General features: G+C 61.1%; 1 protein-coding gene across 3 annotated transcripts in view; it reads right to left on the bottom strand.

The window, feature by feature from the left end:
• NECTIN2 (nectin cell adhesion molecule 2) overlaps positions 1-19,136 on the bottom strand; it is a 47,590-nt gene that overhangs the window by 5,353 nt on the left and 23,101 nt on the right. For 2 of the 3 annotated variants that reach the window (XM_084614067.1, XM_084614069.1), the window contains exons 2-7: positions 18,457-18,807; positions 17,566-17,859; positions 17,195-17,312; positions 15,654-15,802; positions 4,487-4,631; positions 2,090-2,153 (exon numbers count right to left, since the gene is read on the bottom strand). In XM_084614067.1, the coding sequence (XP_084470193.1) occupies positions 2,090-2,153; positions 4,487-4,631; positions 15,654-15,802; positions 17,195-17,312; positions 17,566-17,859; positions 18,457-18,807 (1,121 nt within the window). Of the gene's footprint in view, positions 1-2,089; positions 2,154-4,486; positions 4,632-12,746; positions 14,104-15,653; positions 15,803-17,194; positions 17,313-17,565; positions 17,860-18,456; positions 18,808-19,136 lie in introns of those variants that run through there. The other variant, XM_084614068.1, reaches the window with a different exon arrangement.

The raw sequence follows: 19,136 nt of genomic DNA, 5'->3' as shown, positions 1-19,136 counted from the left end.
CTAGCGGATCTTAAACATAAAAAAGAAGCTCACAAGAAGTAGAAGGTTGGACATATGACCAGGGAAGAGTATAAAAATATTGCTCGAGCATGTAGGAATGAAATCAGGAGGGCCAAATCGCACCTGGAGCTGCAGCTAGCGAGAGATGTCAAGAGTAACAAGAAGAGTTTCTTCAGGTATGTTGGCAACAAGAAGAAAGCCAAGGAATGTGTGGGCCCCTTAATGAATGAGGGAGGCAACCTAGTGACAGAGGATGTGGAAAAAGCTAATGTACTCAATGCTTTTTTTGCCTCTGTCTTCACGAACAAGGTCAGCTCCCAGAGTGCTGCGCTGGGCATCACAACATGGGGAATAGATGGCCAGCCCTCTGTGGAGAAAGAGGTGGTTAGGGACTATTTAGAAAAGCTGGACGTGCACAAGTCCATGGGGCCGGACGAGTTGCATCCAAGAGTGCTAAAGGAATTGGCGGCTGTGATTGCAGAGCCATTGGCCATTATCTTTGAAAACTCGTGGCGAACGGGGGAAGTCCCGGATGACTGGAAAAAGGCTAATGTAGTACCAATCTTTAAAAAAGGGAAGAAGGAGGATCCTGGGAACTACAGGCCAGTCAGCCTCACCTCAGTCCCTGGAAAAATCATGGAGCAGGTCCTCAAAGAATCAATCCTGAAGCACTTACATGAGAGGAAAGTGATCAGGAACAGCCAGCATGGATTCACCAAGGGAAGGTCATGCCTGACTAATCTAATCGCCTTCTATGATGAGATTACTGGTTCTGTGGATGAAGGGAAAGCAGTGGATGTATTGTTTCTTGACTTTAGCAAAGCTTTTGACACGGTCTCCCACAGTATTCATGTCAGCAAGTTAAAGAAGTATGGGCTGGATGAATGCACTATAAAGTGGGTAGAAAGTTGGCTAGATTGTCGGGCTCAATGGGTAGTGATCAATGGCTCCATGTCTAGTTGGCAGCTGGTGTCAAGTGGAGTGCCCCAGGGGTTGGTTCTGGGGCCGGTTTTGTTCAATATCTTCATAAATGATCTGGAGGATGGTGTGGATTGCACCCTCAGCAAATTTGCAAACAATACTAAACTGGGAGGAGTGGTAGATACGCTGGAGGGCAGGGATAGGATACAGAGGGACCTAGACAAATTGGAGGATTGGGCTGAAAGAAATCTGATGAGGTTCAACAAGGATAAGTGCAGGGTTCTGCACTTAGGATGGAAGAATCCAATGCACCGCTACAGACTAGGGACCGAATGGCTCAGCAGCAGTTCTGCGGAAAAGGACCTAGGGGTGACAGTGGACGAGAAGCTGGATATGAGTCAGCAGTGTGCCCTTGTTGCCAAGAAGGCCAATGGCATTTTGGGATGTATAACTAGGGGCATAGCGAGCAGATCGAGGGACGTGATCGTCCCCCTCTATTCGACATTGGTGAGGCCTCATCTGGAGGACTGTGTCCAGTTTTGGGCCCCACACTACAAGAAGGATGTGGAAAAATTGGAGAGAGTCCAGCGAAGGGCAACAAAAATGATTAGGGGACTGGAACACATGACTTGTGAGGAGAGACTGAGGGAACTGGGGATGTTTAGCCTGCAGAAGAGAAGAATGAGGGGGGATTTGATAGCTGCTTTCAACTACCTGAAAGAGGGTTCCAGAGAGGATGGACCTAGACTATTCTCAGTGGTAGAAGAGGACAGGACAAGGAGTAATGGTCTCAAATTGCAGTGGGGGAGGTTTAGGTTGGATATTAGGAAAAACTTTTTCACTAGGAGGGTGGTGAAACACTGGAATGCGTTACCTAGGGAGATGGTAGAATCTCCTTCCTTAGAAGTTTTTAAGGTCAGGCTTGACAAAGCCCTGGCTGGGATGATTTAATTGGGGATTGGTCCTGCTTTGAGCAGGGGGTTGGACTAGATGACCTCCTGAGGTCCTTTCCAACCCTGATATTCTATGATTCTATGACCCGGCCAGAGCCAGCAATGTGCTGAGCTGCTCATCTGAGCCAGGGAGAGAACCCAGGAGTCCTGGCTCCTTGCTCCCCGCTAGATACATCCCCCCTGCCCCCTGGAGGTAGTAGAGATGTGGCACCTACCAGCTCAGGGTCCTCAATCTTCTTCTGGGGAGGGGGCGGCTTGTATGCTGGGGGCCCATCCAGGCTAGGGGGCAGGGAAGTTGAAGGCAGAGAGGTTATTGTGGGTGGGGGCAAGGAGGAGAAAGCATGTCCCTGACCCCCTACCCAAATCGTCTTCCAGACCCTCATCACCCTTCCCCCACACTGACCCTCTCCCCTTCCTCACTTCCTCCTCCTTCACCCCTCAGAACCCCCAAACCCCCTCCATACCTCTGACCCCTAGATTCCATCCCCCAAGCTCTGATTCTTGGATGCTCTCCGAGCCCCCTCCCCTGATCTTCCTGCCCAAACCCCGACCCCTGCACACCCAGACACCGCTCTGTTCCCCAAACCCTGACCCCTGTGCTCTCAGACACCGCCTTGTTCCCTGACCCCCCAAACCCTGACCCCTGCGCTCCAGGTACTGCCCTGTTCCCTGACCCCTGCACCCCCAAACACTGTCCTATTCCATGAATGCCAACCCCTCTACCCCCAGACACTGCCCTGTTCCCCAAACCCCTACCCCTGGACCCCCAGGAACCACCATTTCCGAAAACCTGACCCCTGTACACCCAGACACCGCCCTGTTCCCCCCCAGACACTGCCGTGTTCCCCGAATGCTGACCCCTGCGCATCCAGACACCGCCCTGTTCCCTGAACCCCAACCCTTGCACCCCAGACCCTGCCCTGTTCCCCGAACACTGACCCATGGGTCCCCACAGTGCCCTATTCCCCAAACCCTGTGCCCCCAGACACTACTCTGTTCCCCGAACCCCCACATCCCGACGCCTACGACCCATACAGTGTCCTGTTCCACAAACCCCAATCCCTGTGCCCCCTGGTACTGCCCTGTTCCCTGAACCTTGACCCCTGCGCCCCAGACACCACCCTCTTCCCCAAATCCTGCACCCCCACGCACCGCCCTGTTTCCCTGTTCCCCGAACCGTGAGCCCCCAGGCACCGCCCTGTTCCCCGAACCCCGACCTCTGCGCCCCCAGCTCCACCCTTTTTCCCAAACCCCGACCCCTGTGCCCCCAGACACCGCCCTGTTCCCCAAACCTCAACCCCTGTGCCCCCAGAAACCACCTTTTTTCCCAACCTCTGCGCCCCCAGGCACTGCCCTGTTCCATGAACCCTGACCCCTCCGCCCCCAGACACTGCCTGGCTCCACCCTGTTCCACAAACCCCGACACCTGCGCCCCCAAGCTCCACCCTGTTCCCCGAACCCCAACCCCTGAACTCCCAGACACTGCCCTGTTCCACGAACCCCGACCCCTGCGCCCCCAGACACTGCCCTGTTTCCTGAACCCTGTGCCCGCAGACACTGCCCTGTTCCCCAAACTATGACCCCTCCACCCCCAGGCTCCACCCTGTTCCCCGAATCCCAACCCCTGAACTCCCAGACACTGCCCTGTTCCACGAACCCCGACCCCTGCACCCCCAGACACTGCCCTGTTTCCCAACCCTTGTGCCCCCAGACACTGCCCTGTTCCTTGAACCCTGACCCCTGTGCCCCCAGGCACCGCACTGTTCCCCGATCCCTGCACCCCCAGGCACCGTGCTATTCTCCAAACCCTGACCCCTGCACCCCCAGGCACCGCACTGTTCCCCGACCCCTGCACCCCCAGGCACCGCGCTATTCTCCAAACCCCGATCCCTGCACCCCCAGGCTCCACCCTGTTCCCCGAATCCCAACCCCTGAACTCCCAGACACTGCCCTGTTCCACAAACCCCGACCCCTGCACCCCCAGACACTGCCCTGTTTCACAACCCTTGTGCCCCCAGACACTGCCCTGTTCCTTGAACCCCGACCCCTGCACCCCCAGGCACCACGCTTTTCTCCAAACCCCGACCCCTGCACCCCCAGGCACCGCACTGTTCCCTGATCCCTGCGCCCCTGGGCACCGCGCTTTTCTCCAAACCCCGACCCCTGCACCCCCAGGCACCGCACTGTTCCCCGATCCCTGCGCCCCTGGGCACCACGCTATTCTCCAAACCCCGACCCCTGCACCCCCAGGCACCGCAGTGTTCCCCGATCCCTGCGCCCCTGGGCACCGCGCTTTTCTCCAAACCCTGACCCCTGCACCCCCAGGCACCGCACTGTTCCCCGACCCCTGGGCCCCCAGGCACCGCGCTTTTCTCCAAACCCCGACCCCTGCACCCCCAGGCACCGCACTGTTCCCCGATCCCTGCGCCCCTGGGCACCGCGCTATTCTCCAAACCCCGACCCCTGCACCCCCAGGCACCGCAGTGTTCCCCGATCCCTGCGCCCCTGGGCACCGCGCTTTTCTCCAAACCCCGACCCCTGCACTCCCAGGCACCGCACTGTTCCCCGATCCCTGCGCCCCTGGGCACCGCGCTTTTCTCCGAGTCGCTCACTCGTCGTTGTCCTGCTCTGTGCGATTCTTCTGCTGCTGGCGGAAAATCAGGACCCCAGTGGCCACCACGGCCACGGCCACGATGGCAGCAATGATGCCACCGATGATGCCCCCTGTGCTGCCCGCGCCATCCATGTTGGGCTGGGCTAGGAAAGAGAGGAAGGGGGGCGTGAATGGATGAGGGGCAATGCCACAGGGGAAGGGCTGTCACCCCCTGGCCTCTCTGTGGCCACCCAGGACGTCCCGTGGGCACAGAGGAACCTTCCTCAGGATCTTGCATCCCCTCCATAGCCCCAGCATCACAGACCTGCCCCCGCCCCAGCCTCACCCACCCTCCAGTCCCCCCGTCCTTCCACTTTACCCCTCACTCTAATCCATCCCTCAGGCCAGCCCTAACCCCTGACCCGTTCCCCTTGTGCCCTATTGGGATTGGGCCAGGCACCCCCCAGACCCCCTGGGGTCCCAGCTGCTCACTCTGGCCCAGCCCTCAGGAGCCCACCAGGTGGCGCTGCCAGGCTGAGCTATCCAGGGGGCAGCAAGTTTGTGGGCCCAGCACCAGGTCCTGGACCAGCTGGGACCCCACCAAAGGAGCTGACCCCAGCCAGCCTGGCTCCGCTCCCCACGCTCCCTCCACCCCCATGCTACACTGAGTGTGGCTGCAGGGGGAGGGGGAGGGTTCATTGCATGAGAGTGAGCAGGCATGGCTCTGGGGAGCGGGGGGCGGGGGGGTGCAGAACTCCTGGGTCCCATTACCAGCTCTGAGAAGGGAGTGGGGGGGTCTAGTGGGTTAGAGCAGGGGGAGGGGGGCTGGGAGCACTGTTCCCTCTAAGCTCTGTGCATGTGTGCGCACCCACAGATCCTGAACCCCATGCACATGCTGAAACACTGCGCGCACAAAAATTTGCACAGAAGAAATTTTTTGCACACGCTGCCTGTCAAAAATTAGAGGGAACATTGGCCAGGAGCCACGACTCCTGGGTTCTGTTCCTGAGCACAAGGCTTGGGGGGGTGCAGAAAAGCTCCCACCTCCCAGTTCTCGAGATGGAGCATTGGTCCTGCCCTATAGATGTGAGCGTCAGTTCCCACCTCCCCAGAAAGCCACACTGTACTTGCAGGTGTGTGAGGAGCTCGCTCTCCCTTCTCTGCCAGCCAGTGCATCCAGCCTGCAAACTCCCCTTCCCCCTGCTCTCCGGGGAGAACCCAGAATTACACACAGTCCCATGCATTATGCACAAGCAACTGGGAATGCTGCCAGGCCGTTTCATTTTAGCTTGGGGGTGGGGGCTGGGGGCTTTCAAGTTGCCGTGTTGCAGAAACCCCCATGGAGCCAGAGATCTCAGCACCAGCAGGGACAGGCTGGTCTGGGCCTGGCCTCTCCCCATCCAGCAACCTGGCGTCAGGCTCCCTTAGCGAAACAGGATGCCCCGGAAACCCTGCAGTTATGGGGGGTCCCTGGCCATGGGGAAAGCCCCTCCTAATTCTCACCAGGTGAGAGCTGGCCCATGGCCCAAAGCAGAGGGTTTAACATGCACTTGTAACTGTAAGTCTGCTGGTTTGCGTCAATGGAGTCTCCTCCTATGCCGGGGAGGGGAGGTAGAGCGTAAGCAACTGGGCTGGGTCTCAGGACTCCTGGGTGCTGTTCCCAGCTGTCGCTGACTCCCCGGCTAACCTTGGGCCAGTCCCCACCTCTCTCTGGAGCCGGTTCTCAGCTGGGAAACGGGGATAAGAGCTCGAGCTCTGGCTGTCTTCCCTACTTTGACCGGGAGCAATTCAGTACCCAGCCTGACGGAGCCCCCGTCTCAGCTGGGGTCTGTGCAGTGCCTGGCACCACGTGAGGCCCCCACACTTGAGCCTCTCGAGCCTCCCGCGTAAGAACAACACTCTCCACATGTTACAGACAGGTTTCAGAGTAGCAGCCGCGTTAGTCTGTATCCGCAGAAAGAAAAGGAGGACTTGTGGCACCTTAGAGACTCACAAAATTATTTGAGCATAAGCTTTCGTGAGCTACAGCTCGCTTCATCGGATGCACGCAAAGCTTATGCTCAGATAAATTTGTTAGTCTCTGAGGTGCCACAAGTCCTCCTTTTCATGTTACAGATAGTGGCCAAGATTTCCAAAAGTGCCTGGTAATTTTGGGCACCCACCTCAACACTCCTGAAAAGGGAGCCTTGTTTTTCACAGGGCAGATGCTCAGCACTTAGCACCTCTCCCCTCCCAGAGCCAGGATAGAACCCAGGAGGTCCCAGGAGGTCCTGGCTCGCAGCCCCCTCCTCGGCTGTAACCACTAGCCCCCCACTGCTGAGGGTACAGCCAGGTCGCTGCTGAGACACTGGGGGGAAGGCAGCAGTACAGCCTTTGGGGCCTGTGCTGGGCTGGCAGCAGGTGACTCATGGGATCCGAAACCCATCAGCTCTCACAGGGGGAGGGGCTGTCTCAGGGTTCCCCCTCCCCCGCCACTGATGTGGGGGGAAATCAGAGCCAAGTTTCACTGTGTGCAGGAGATGAAATACCAAAGCAATGAAACACTCACACAGGGCCCCCCCATCACCTCCTCCCATCTCCAGAGCTGGGAATGCAGCAGTCCCCTTATCTTATCACGCTGCCTGGCCCGTGGGAACAAAGTCCGACTCCTCCACTGCGCCTGCAGCCAGCCCCCCATCCCCCGAGCCTGCAGTCCCCGCATAGCTCCCATCCCCCCACGGCCCCCCTTCTCGCACCACCCCCATCCTGCCTGCAGACAAGCACTGGCTCTTCCCCCCAAGCATCAGTGTGTGTCCCCCCCCATGGGCTCCAGTTTCACCTTCAGCCTTCGGGTGTGCCCAGCTCTCATCCGCCTCTCACCTCCTGCCCCCAAAGGTGCCATGGGCCTGGGACCCCACAGCCCAGACCCTTGGCCTCCCCAGCTCCTTCCCAGGCTGTGGGGCCCTGAGACTCCCCAGCTGTGAAACCCCCCCCCCCATCCCTCCACTCCCCATCTCCCTCCTTGGCTCTGTGGCTCTGAGACTCCCCCAGCTGTGAACCCCTAGTCCTCCAGCTCCCCAGCTCCCCCCAGGTTCTGGGGCCCTGAGACACCCAGCTGTGAACTCCAGCAGACACCCCCCAACTGTGAACCCCTGGTCCCCCAGCTCCCCCCTGGGCTCTGGGGCCCCAAGACCCCCCAGCTGTGAACCCCCCATTCCTATCTCCCAGGCTCGGGGGCCCAGAGTCCCCTCCCAGCTGAGACCCCCCAGCTGTGAACCCCCAGCCCCCTCCTGGGCTGTGGGGCCCCAAAACTCCCCCAACTGAGACCCCCAACTTTGAGAACCTGAGTCCCACAGCTTGCAGGCCCTGAGACTGGGGGCTCAGGTGACACTTCCCTGAGGGGCACATTACCGGAGGCCACAGGCGCTGGGCAGGGAGGGTGATAGGATGCCAGGCTAGTGACCCCCTCCCAAAGGGAAGGCAGGATGGTCCAATGGTTAGGCCCTTGCCTAGGACTCAGGAACCCTGAGTTCCATCCCCTGCTCTCCCCAGCCTTCATGTGCCTAGGAGGGTAAGTCCCATAGGGTGGGCCCATGGGGCAAAGCCCCTGCAGTGGCGAGTCTCCGAGCTAGAGAGCTGGGGGCTTACGCTCTGTATGGTGACAGCCCCTGCAGGGGGGCGCAGTATAGCAAAGTGCATTGAGATCCCTGGCTGACACCACAGGTGAAAAACCCTCCCACCGTCCCCTCTCTTGGCAGGAAACAGCCCGGGTGTGTGTGGGGGGGAAATGGTGTTTCCCCTAGAAATGTTTGGATGAAACTGAAATAGGACGCAGGGCTTTGGCTTGGTGTTTCTCCCTTTGCATAAACAGAAAAACAACCCTGTTCCGTGTGACTCAGCATTCACAGACACTGGGGAAGAGCCTCGAAGCTCGACAGGAACTCGCTCCTGGTCAGCCCCCCCGCGGTTTGCTAGAGGTGGATCCCAAAGGGTCCACACATTATTGAACCATCTGCTGATCCTTCAGCAGCTGAGCAATTGCTACAGGCGGCTGCAGAATCCAACAGCTCCCTGCTAACTCCACAGCCCCTCGGAGAGATGGGCCGAGGCGGGGGGAAGTCCCATAACCCCCCAGCTCCCGGAGTCACAGGCTGATGGGATAGGAGGGGCTCGGCTTGCGCATTTTACAAAAGGGAAGTTCTAGCCTGCGGCTTTTTGGGAGAAAAGTTACACGACATGGATTGTGACCCCTACAGGCTCAGACAGACGCTAGAGAGAGGTCACAGAGCAGGAGCCCCCCGCGCCAGGCGCTGCACAAACACAGACGGGCTACACGTGTCTCTAACCTCCAGGCATTCTCCCAGCAACCCCTTGCCATCGAGCCCTGGGAAAATCCCTGCTTCTCCCTGCAGCCCCACTTCCCTGCCAGGAATAAACACGGGCTATTTATACACCACACAGCCACTTAGAACTATGCCCGCAGCTCAGGCGAGCTGCAGAGAGGAAATCACAGGACTTCCAGGAACGGGCAGAGACGGGGGTGGGGGAGTTTGGGGGATGGCGTCACGCACCGGTGCTTGAGGACTTGCCCTTTCACTTCTGCCTTCACCCCAAGGGATTCCCCTTGCGCTGCAGAGAGCCACAGGAACGGAGCTGAGCACAGTCCCGGCATCCAACTGGCATCCCCTCTGCCCTACAGCAACCGCTGCCTACCATGAACCCCAACCCCAGAGACCCCCTGCGTACCATGCACCCCACCAACCCCACAGAGACCCCCTGCCTACCATGCACCCCACCAGCCCCACAGAGACCCCCCTGCCTACCATGCACCCCCAGCCCCACAGAGACCCCCTGCCTACCATGCACCCCACCAACCCCACAGAGACCCTCTGCCTAGCATGCACCCCACTAACCCAAGACTCCCTGCCTAACGTGCACCCCACCAGCCCCACAGAGACCCCCTGCCTAGCAAGCATCCCTCCTGTTGGCATGACCTCATCCCTCACAGAAGTCCCCTACCTGGCATACACCCCATCCCTGCACCCTGCCTGGCATGCCCTCACCCAGCCTGCACCCACCCCCCAGGGTGTGACCAGCCCATCCCCCCAAACCTAGAGCCCAGCCCAGGGCTGGGAGAGAGGCAGATGCTATTTTTAACTCAGGCAGCTTCATCCTCAGCTCAGCGGCTGCAAAGGAAGCCAGGGCCAGTCCCTTGCGGGGAGGATGGGGGGGCATGGGGGAGCTGCACTTGTGTAAAAGGGGAATAGCCCCAGAACTGCTGCTTCAGCTCCCAGCCCTTGGCAACGTCAAACCCCATGTGGAACAGGCTCCGGGGGGCGGACGACAACACGTGAGGGGTCACCGTGTATCCAGCCCCCCAGCACAGGGGTCTCCCATGCGGCAGATCCTGCCGTGTCTGTGGTGCCCGGGGGGCAATGGCATCATCTCCCCCAGCACCAACATCCCTGCTGCCTGCCCCACGCCAGCCCTGGCTCCAGCTGTTGAGAGCTCTGGCTGCTCCACAGTGGTCCCTAAACAGCCCAGGGGAGGGCACGTGCATGTGGGGGGGGGCTCACCCAGGTATCCTTGGCCAGAGCAGGCCCCCCCCTCCCCGTGCTGGGCAGTTGGGAGGGATTCAGTTAATTGGTCTTTAGCGGCCTACAAAAGCTGCCCTCAGACCCCCGCCCCATGCTATACTTGGGGCTGCAGCAGGGCAAGAAATGGGTGCCCCAACCCCCTGCCATGATTCAGCAAGACTGAGGCTCCTGCTGGGGATGGGGTCCCTGTCTGGGCACCCCCCAACGCCTCGCTTAGCCAAGGGGACGCTCAGCAAGATCATCAGGCAGCAGATTCCCAACGGATGAGAGGAAGCGACTCCCCCCCAAGGCAAGTGAGCCATTGGCACCCCGTGCTACCGGACATGGGGAGTCACCCAGGGAGAGAACACCAGCAACTGCTGACAAGTCGTGCACCCCAGTGCGGGTATGACACCGATCTCTAGGAGGGTCAGGATGAGACCTGCCTGAGGGGTGGGGGGAGTGGCCAATTGTCACGGAGTGTGGGGGAGTCCAGGCCCTGCACCCCTCTTCCTGGGATCCACTGAGACTCTCAGCCAGCCAGTAAAACAGAAGGTTTATTGGACAACAGGAACACAGTCCAAAACAGAGCTTGTGGGTACAACCAGGACCCCTCAATCACGTCCTTCTGGGGGAGCAGGGAGCTTAGACCCCAGCCCTGGGGTTCCCTGTGTTCCTCCACCCAGCCCCAAACTGAAAACTAAACCCACCCAGCCGGTTCCCTGCTGCAGTCTCCGTCCACATTCCTGGGCAGAGGTGTCATCTCCCCCTCCGGGCTCAGGTGACAGGCTCTCAGGTCTCCCCTCCCCAGGGCACATTCCCAGGTCAACACTCCCCCCTGGGTCACATCCTCACACCAGTCACCACCTTGCAGGGCTCTCTCACCTCCCCTCTGACACACAGCACTGGATGGGAGACAGGATGCTGGGCTAGATGGGCCCTCACCTGGCAACTCCTAGATGCCAAGCCTCAGCTAAAAGGCAGTGGATCCGACCCTGGGCTGGGGAGATGGCAGCCGGGCTCGGGGGTGGGTCCCAGGCCTTCCCAGAGCTACTGCCCAGTCCCAGCAAGTGTGGAACAGCTGCGAGCACTTCAAAGCTGGGAGCTGCCGGGTCAGGGCCAGGTCGGCCAAAAACCAACCGCAGGACTGCTGAACTGACACCACAAGCTCCCAAGGGGCATGGGGGCTGGAGGGGGCTGCCCCAGGCCTGCAAAGCCATGGGGAGACAAGTCCCACAACAGATCACAGAGCCCGGGTCTCCCCAGCGCCTCCAACCTGGGCAGGCGGCTCTGGCAGAGAATTAGGGGGATCCCAGCAGTGGGGGAGGTGGGTGGCACAGGGGAAAGGGGGGGGAATTCTGGGGAGAGGAGCAGCAGAGAATCAGGGAGGGGCCCTCGCAGGGAGGAGTGGGAGGAGGAGCCCCAATACAGAACCCCGGAGAGCAAGTCAGTCTGGGGCCCCCTTACTGGTTTCCCAGCTCCCCCACCCCTGACATCTGGCCCCAGCTCCTCTCAGCGTGGCCTGTGCACGAACCGTACACCACATTTCACACCTGAGCGGATGCTGCTTGTGGTGACAGGGGCCCGAAACCGCAGACACCTGCGGCGACACTCACAGGCCTCCCCAGTCCCCAACCAGGGGCAATGGGCCCCCAGCCCTCCAGGCTGACCCTTCCCCTGTCAGATGGGCTCCCGCCCAACCTGGAATCTAGGAAGGCGCAATGGGGCACGAGACAAACGGCAGAACCTGCGGTGCCGACAGAGCCGGGCGACCCCCCCGAGCCTGCCACCAACCTGGGCAGCTACTAATAAAATGGACGTTTTCCAACTCAAACCTGGACCCGCCCCAGAGCAGGCTGGGTTTGGGGAGCAGGTCCAACTGATGCTTTCTGTCGCCCCAGACACTGCACATGAGCCGGCGGGTCTGATGTTCCCACGCCCCCCCCCGGGATTTTTAGTTTTCTGTTGATTAAAATGGAAATTTCTGTGACCACAAAACGAAAAGCACCAGCCGTTTCGGTTGGAAAGTTTGGGTTTTTTCCTGCCCACAGAAGTCGTTTCTGCCCATCTCTAGATAGTTGGCGATTCACTGTCCCCGCACACACACCCTTCTATACCCCTCCAGCGCAATGCCCCATAGACGCCCCTCACCCTGCTAACAATGCATTTCCAGTGTGCCCCCGGCCGGCTCCCTCCCACGCACACCCTGCAGTAATACAGGTGAGTGGGGGGAGGGCGTATGTGCCCCCAGCACACCCTCCTTAGCGCTGCGCATCCCCCCAGTATGCAATCCTTGGTGCTCCGCGCCCCCCCCAGCATGCCCCCCCCCAGACACCATGCACCTTCTCCAGCATGTCCTCCTTAGCGCCGTGCACCCCCCCAGCACACCCACCTCGGCATCATGTGCCCTACCCCCCCAGGACACCCACCTTGACACCACACGCCCCCCAAGCACACCCGCCTTGGCGCCCCATGACCCACCTTGGCACAGCACCCCCCTCCCACCAGCACGCCCTCCTTGGCACTATGCCCCCCCCAGCACGCCCTCCTTGACCCTGTACACAGCTGCCCTCCCAAACACACCTGCCTTCATGCACGTGCCCCTGCCCTCCCAATAATGCAGACTCTTCCTCCCGCCACCTGCGCAGCCCTTCATGCTCCCCCCAGCAATACTCTTTTCAGACCCTCTTTCCCCCCAGCAATGAGAAGAGACGGGGCTGGGCCTGGGGTCCAAGGAGACTTTATTACACACAAAATGGAGACAGACTGTTCCGGTGCCATAGCAACCAACACACTATGAAAATAACCTCTCTAGGGAGCTCGGGGCCCCAGGATATTTACACTGAGGGGGCGGAGGAGCTGGCCCGTAAGACACAGCATGGGGGGGGGGGCGTAAACAGAGTGTCACACACAGACACTAGGAGACAAGGGAGAAACAATGCTCCCTAGGGCAGAAGTATACTGGGCGCCCCGGGGCCATCCGCCCCCAAAGCTGGGCAGGTCACAGACATAGGGTGCACCTCGGGGAAGCCCCCCAAACTGAGATGGGGTCACACAGACTTTCCCGCTCTCATTCCAGGTGGGGCAGAATCAGGCAAATCACATCTTGAATCGAGGGAGCTGCGTGGGCCATCTTTTAAAGAGGGAGGGGGATCTGTGTTCCCCCATTTTCAGCGAGGCTGGGGGACCCCAGCACAGCCCCCGTCCCGTCCCCCATCGTCCCCCCCCCCCGACCTCCGAGGCTGACGCCTGGCTCGGGAACTACTCTAGTGTACAAAAAAAGAGGCATCAGCACGAACCTTCCTGTTGGGAGGGGGGCTCATCTCCCCATCCTGCCCCCCTTCCCAGCACTTGGGGGTCCCCAGCCCCATGTGTTCACCCAGAGCAGAGCATCCCCATCCCACCACATGGGTGTCAATGGAGCCTCTCCCCCAACACAAGGGTGCATCTCCCCCCACCTGGCCAGGCAGCCAAGACCCGCCTCCTGCCTGGGGCTTGGCCCCCAGGAGTTTCCGCAGCCCCCTGAGTTAATCCGTCTCTGCTCCCCAGAGTCTCTCGTCCTCTCCCGCGAGGGCTTCACCCCCCTTTGTCTCGGCTTCCCCGCAGGGCAGGGCAGGGCAGAGCAGTCACACGTAGACAGCCGTCTTGGAGATGATGGACCCGTCGTGCTGCGACTCCATGTCGTCGTCCTCGTAGCCGCTCGGAGCGCTGTGCCCGGGGTGGGCGCTGAGCCGCAACATGGGCCCCACCTCGTCAAGCCGCTCCTCCTCCTCCTCCTCCTCCTCCTCATGCCGCTGGCCGGGGTAGCCATAGGGGCCGGGCTGCTCCCCGGGGGCCCCCTCGCCTGGTGCGGCCTTGAGGGGCCGGTCCAGCTCCGAGTCGGGGCGGTAGGTGAAGTTGTGGGGCGCCCCATTGCCGTAGACGTGGGTGGTGGGGTCATAGGCACCCTTGACAGGGGGGCGGGCACGGCGCCGGCGGAGCAGGAAGAATACCAGAGCCCCCAGCAGGGCGAGCGCCAGGATGCCCCCGACGAGGCCCCCAGCCACGGCTCCGGCACTGCTCTGCAGCCTCGTGGGGTGCTCTGGAGTAGAGAAAAGACGGGGCAGGGGGTCACTCTCCAAGCTTCGGGGGATGGAGCCGTGGGGGGAGGGCCGGGGTCGTGGCGACCCCTTGGTCATCTGACGCACGCTTCCATGCAGAGCCGGGTCCTCCTGGGGCCGAGACGGGGTCTCCCCTCCCTTCCCCGCTCTGCCCAGTGCCCCCAAATCTCACACCCCACCTGGACCCACAATGCACCTGGGCCCCTGCATGCCCATTCCAACAAGGCACCCAGCTGTGGGCACATGCCTCACCCCCTGCCCTACCCCTCCAATGCACCTGGGCCCCGCATGCCCATCCCCCTCAACACATCTGGCTGTTGGCACATGCCCCACCCCCACCCCACCGGGCTGTTGGCACACACCAAGCCCCCTGCCGCATAATGCACCTGGCTGTGGACACATGCCTCACCCCCATAATGCACCGGGCTAGTCGCACACACCAAGCCCCCTGTCTCCCTCTCCACAATGCACCCGGCAGTTGGCACACACCAAGCCGCCTGCCCCCCCGTGCATCCGGCTAACGGCACATCGCCTGCCCCACAATGCACCTGGTTATTGGTATATGCCCCACACACTCCCCCACAACGCAGCTGGTTTGCCCTGCCCTCCCACAATGCACTTGGGTATTAACTGACCCCCCCACCCTGACCCCCATATTAATGTTCACACATGCTGCAAGGCCTACAAAGCCTGGCTGCTGCAGGAGCCTCGCACCTGTGTGCAGATCCTGAGAGCAGAGAATTATTGGCACATGACAGTCACAGGCATCCCCATCCCCGCAATGCTGCCCAGTCACCACCAGAGCAGTAACAGTGGGAGTCCTGACGCCAGCCCAGCCCAGCCCCCTCCTTAACCCACCAGACCCCCCCTCCTACTCCTAAGAACCAGGGAGAGAACCCAGGAGTCCTGAGACCAGACCAGCCCCGATTGACTAGGAAAAGCTGAAGCTGCGGGAGATTACCCCAGCTCCCGGACTGCAGGACCCCTGGGGAGGTGGGGGAATGGGAGGGGGAAGTGCCTGCAGCTTCCAGCAGGGGTGTGGGAGAGCCCACCACACCTCCAGAAAAGGCAATGAGATGTAACACATTCCCGGAGCAGCTTCCACCAGCTAGGCAGGGCCTCTGCCCCCCGTCCCTCACTCAGAGGGCACAGGCTCCAGAAGGATCCAGAGCAATGCCTTGGGGAGAGGCAATGAAGCGGCCGGGGGGATGAGGGGGGAAGGGGTAGGAGCCAACAACATTTGCAAGGACCCCCTCTCGTCCCAGGAGAGGCCCCTTCGCCTCCCAGGGGATGACACAGACACCCCTCCCCCACTCCTGAGAGCCCCACCCCCTGGAACTTCCAATATCCCCGCATGAGATCGCGCCACCTTCCCCTGGGAGCCCCCCCAGCACACAGACCCCCCCAGCCCTGGATGAGCCTCCCACCCCCACCCTGCGCTCCTCCAGCCCTTTGAACAGACCCTGGACCCAGATCACACACGGGACACCCCCCATTCTCAGCCACCAGGGAAGGACCCCCGCGCACTCACCTCGCACCAGGATGATCTGCTCGACCCGTGTCGTCCCCACGCTATTAGTGACCTGGCAGATGAAGGTCGTGTTCACCGCCACGTCCACCGACTGCACCAGCAGCCGGTCGCCCTGTACCTGCACTGTGGGGGGCAGCGGCCCGCTGGGGCTGGGGGAAGGGAGGGGAGAGGCTGGTTAGAGACCAGGGCAGGGGGACCCGACTCCCAGCATACCCACCCCACGCCCTTCTCAGACCTGGGGTTTGACCTGGCTCCCAGCCCCATCCCATGATCTACACACTAGACCCCATGTCCCTCCCAGAGCTGGGACAGAACCCAGGACTCCTGGCTCCCAGGCCCCACCCAGCATTTAAAGCAGGACAACCCCCAACACACTTGCTGCTGACACACTATGGGGAGTGGGGGGCAGAGGGAGACCCAGGCAGCAGTGGGCAGCCACTGGGACAACGGTTCCGAGCTCTGTGCCAGGGGCTGGGTGGGGCCCCCCAGGTAACCCCTCCGATGCTCAAAGTAAGCATGGCTGCCACACTGCCCAAAGCACACTGACCCCCACCCCCCAGCCGCAGTCCTCCCCGGCACAGGGCTCTCCTTTCAGCCCGGCTGCCGAGTGACCAACAGCTGGCTGCCCTGCTCCTAGCAGGGTCTGGGGGTGCGGGGGTGCAGCTGTTCCTCCCGGGTGGGAAAGATGAACTGGTTCAGACCATCAGCCTCCCGGGCCTTGCAGAAGCGGGGACAGAATGAGACAGCCCCCTCCCAGCCAACCGAGTCTCCCACAGGGACAGGCCACCCTGAGGTGAGGAGCCCGCCTACAGAGAGTGCCCGGGGCCCCTCACTAGCCTGGCTCTGGGGAGTTTGGGGCCCTGCTAACCAGCAGAACAGGACCTGAGGCCCTTCACAACCTAGAAAAACAGGTTTGGGAGCTGGTTTATGTTTTCATTTCCTCCTCCCCATGGGAGCAGCACCATGAGCCAGGACCTGCCACCCCTCCTGTAAATGTAATCCCTTTGTCCCCTGGAACACCCCTTCTCCCATGAGAGGCACAGAACCCAGGAGTCCTGGCTCCCAGCCCTGCAGCTTTAACCCTCTAGACCTCACTCCCCTCCCAGAGCCAAGGACCCTCTCTCCCTGCCGTAACCCCAGAGCAGCCTGCACCCCAAACCCCTCATCCCCGGCCCCATCCCAGAGCCTGCACTCCCAGCCGGAGCCCCAGCCCTGAACCCTCATCCCTGGCCCAACCACAGAGTCCCCTCCCACACTCCAAACCCCTCGGCCCCACTCCCACCACATGAATTTTGTTTTGTGCATGTGCACATGGGTGGGAAAAATGAGAGGGAACACTGCCTCCCAGCCCCCCCTGCTCTAACCCACTAGGCCCCACTTGCCTCCCAGAGCCAGGGATACAACCCAGGAGTCCTGGCTCCCAGCCCCACAGCTCTAACGCACTAGATCCCAATCTAGGAGTCAGCCAGTGTGTTTCGGGGGTGGGGAGGGGGGGCCTAACAGCAGCATCTCCTCCCCCATGGGCCTGTGCAGGGACTCACGTGCTCCAGGAGTAATGGGTGGGTTTGGGGTTCCCTTTGGCCACACATCTCAGCACGGCCTCATTCCGGCTCACATACCAGTTGTCATCATAGCCCTCGATGGTGACTTGCGGGGGGTCTGTGGAGAAAGCAGAGGGGCCAGTCAGACCCTACCGCCTGCCTTTGGGGCCCAAGCTATCCTTGTCCCAGAGACAGAGAACCCAGGAGTCCTGGCCCCCAGCCCCTCCCCACCTTCTAACCCACTAGATCCCACTCCCGCACCAGGGACAGGAAAGAACCCAGGAGTCCTGGCTCCCAGGCCCTCTGCTCTAGCCCCCACTCCCCTCCCAGAGCCACGGATGGGACCCAGGAGCCCCGGGCCCCGCACTCACACAGCACGGACAGCGTGACAGGTATGTTCTCTGGCTCCGTCAGTGTCCTCTGGCTGATGACGCAGGTGATTTGCTCCTGGTCTGCCACCGCCGTGGGCACCATGTTGAACTGGCTGGTGACAGTGACGGTGCCGTCTCCGTTGGCCACCTCGGAGGCATTGAAATTGCCGGGAAGGGTGGCGATCCAGGTGATGCGGGCAGGGGGTTTGCCATTGGCTGAGGTGCAGACGGCCACCGGGATCATGGCGTTACCCGCCACCACCTTCCGCGACTCCGCCGTGTTGGTGGGCCTGGCTGGGGGGACCAGAGGGCAGGGTTAGCCAGTGGCGTTCCCCAGGCTCCTCCAGCCAAGATCGGGGGCGCCGTCGCGCCAGGCACTGTGCAGAGATTGGACTTGGCCAAGCTCCGTGGGAGCTGACCCAGGAGTCCCGAGTCCCAGCTCCCCGGACTCATCTCGCCAAGATCCTGTCGCTGAAAGTCCCGTTCCCAGCAGCTGCCCAACGAGATCTTCTCCCAGGGCGACCTGGTAGCCGTGCCTAACTATGCTTTCCCCATCGTTAATTAAACCAATTAGCACAGGCAGTTCTGCCCATGTCAGACACAGGAACGAGGAACCCCAAGGCACCGATTTCACCACTTCCCCTGCCCTGGGAGTGGCGCAGGCTGCATCTGATCCCAGGGGCATCCCACAGACCATTCCCTAAGAAGATGGGACCTGCAGGCCAAACCATCAGCCCCACACCCCCCCTAGAAGGGAAGGCCTGTATCTCATTCCCCCACCCCCACCCCAGCCAGTCCCATGCCCTTGGGTGGGATTGGCACACCCTAGAAGGGAAGGCCCCATGTGACATTCCCCCCCAACCAGTTCCCTGCCTGGGGCGCCCCCCTCACCCAGGATGCTGAGTGTGGTGACCCCATCCTCGTTGCCATGAGGGTAGGTGGCGAATTCGCAGATGTAGGTGCCCTCGTCGCCCATGCGCAGGGGCTGGATGATCAGCGTGGCGTCCTGCAGGGAGACGTTCAGAAACCGGATTCTGCCGCTGTTGTCCAAGGGGAAGTTGGGCTTGTGGTCCGGGAGGTAGACAGCCACGTTCTGCTTCTTGCCCCCCATCTCCTTCATCCAGGTAACCTGGCTGACCTTGACGTCGGAGCTGGTTGTGGGGAAGAGGCATTGCAGCGTGGCCTCATCGCCCACATAGCCCGTGACCTCATTCCGGACCTTCACCCGCTGGGTCAGCACCACTGTGGGGGGAAGAGACAGAGCCAGTTAGTGGGACAGGGACAGCCACTAGACCCAATGCCACTCACAGAGTTGGGATGGAACCCAGGAGTCTGCTCTCCCAGACCCTCCTGCTTTGACCCGCTGGACCCCACTCCCCTCCCAGAGCTAGAAACGAGGACTCCTGGCTCCCAGCCCCCCTGTTCTGACCACTAAACGCCACTCCCCTCTCAGAGCCAGAACAGAACCCAGGAGTCCTGGTTCCCCGCCCCTCTGCTCTGACCACTAAACCCCACTCCCCTCACAGAGCCAGGAAGAGAACCCAGCCCTCCAGCTCTAACCACTAGACCCC

The sequence above is a fragment of the Lepidochelys olivacea genome (assembly GCF_965140295.1).
Source record: "Lepidochelys olivacea isolate rLepOli2 genome assembly, chromosome: 24".
NCBI lineage: Eukaryota > Metazoa > Chordata > Testudines > Cheloniidae > Lepidochelys > Lepidochelys olivacea.
This window is presented reverse-complemented; position numbering and strand designations above follow the sequence as displayed.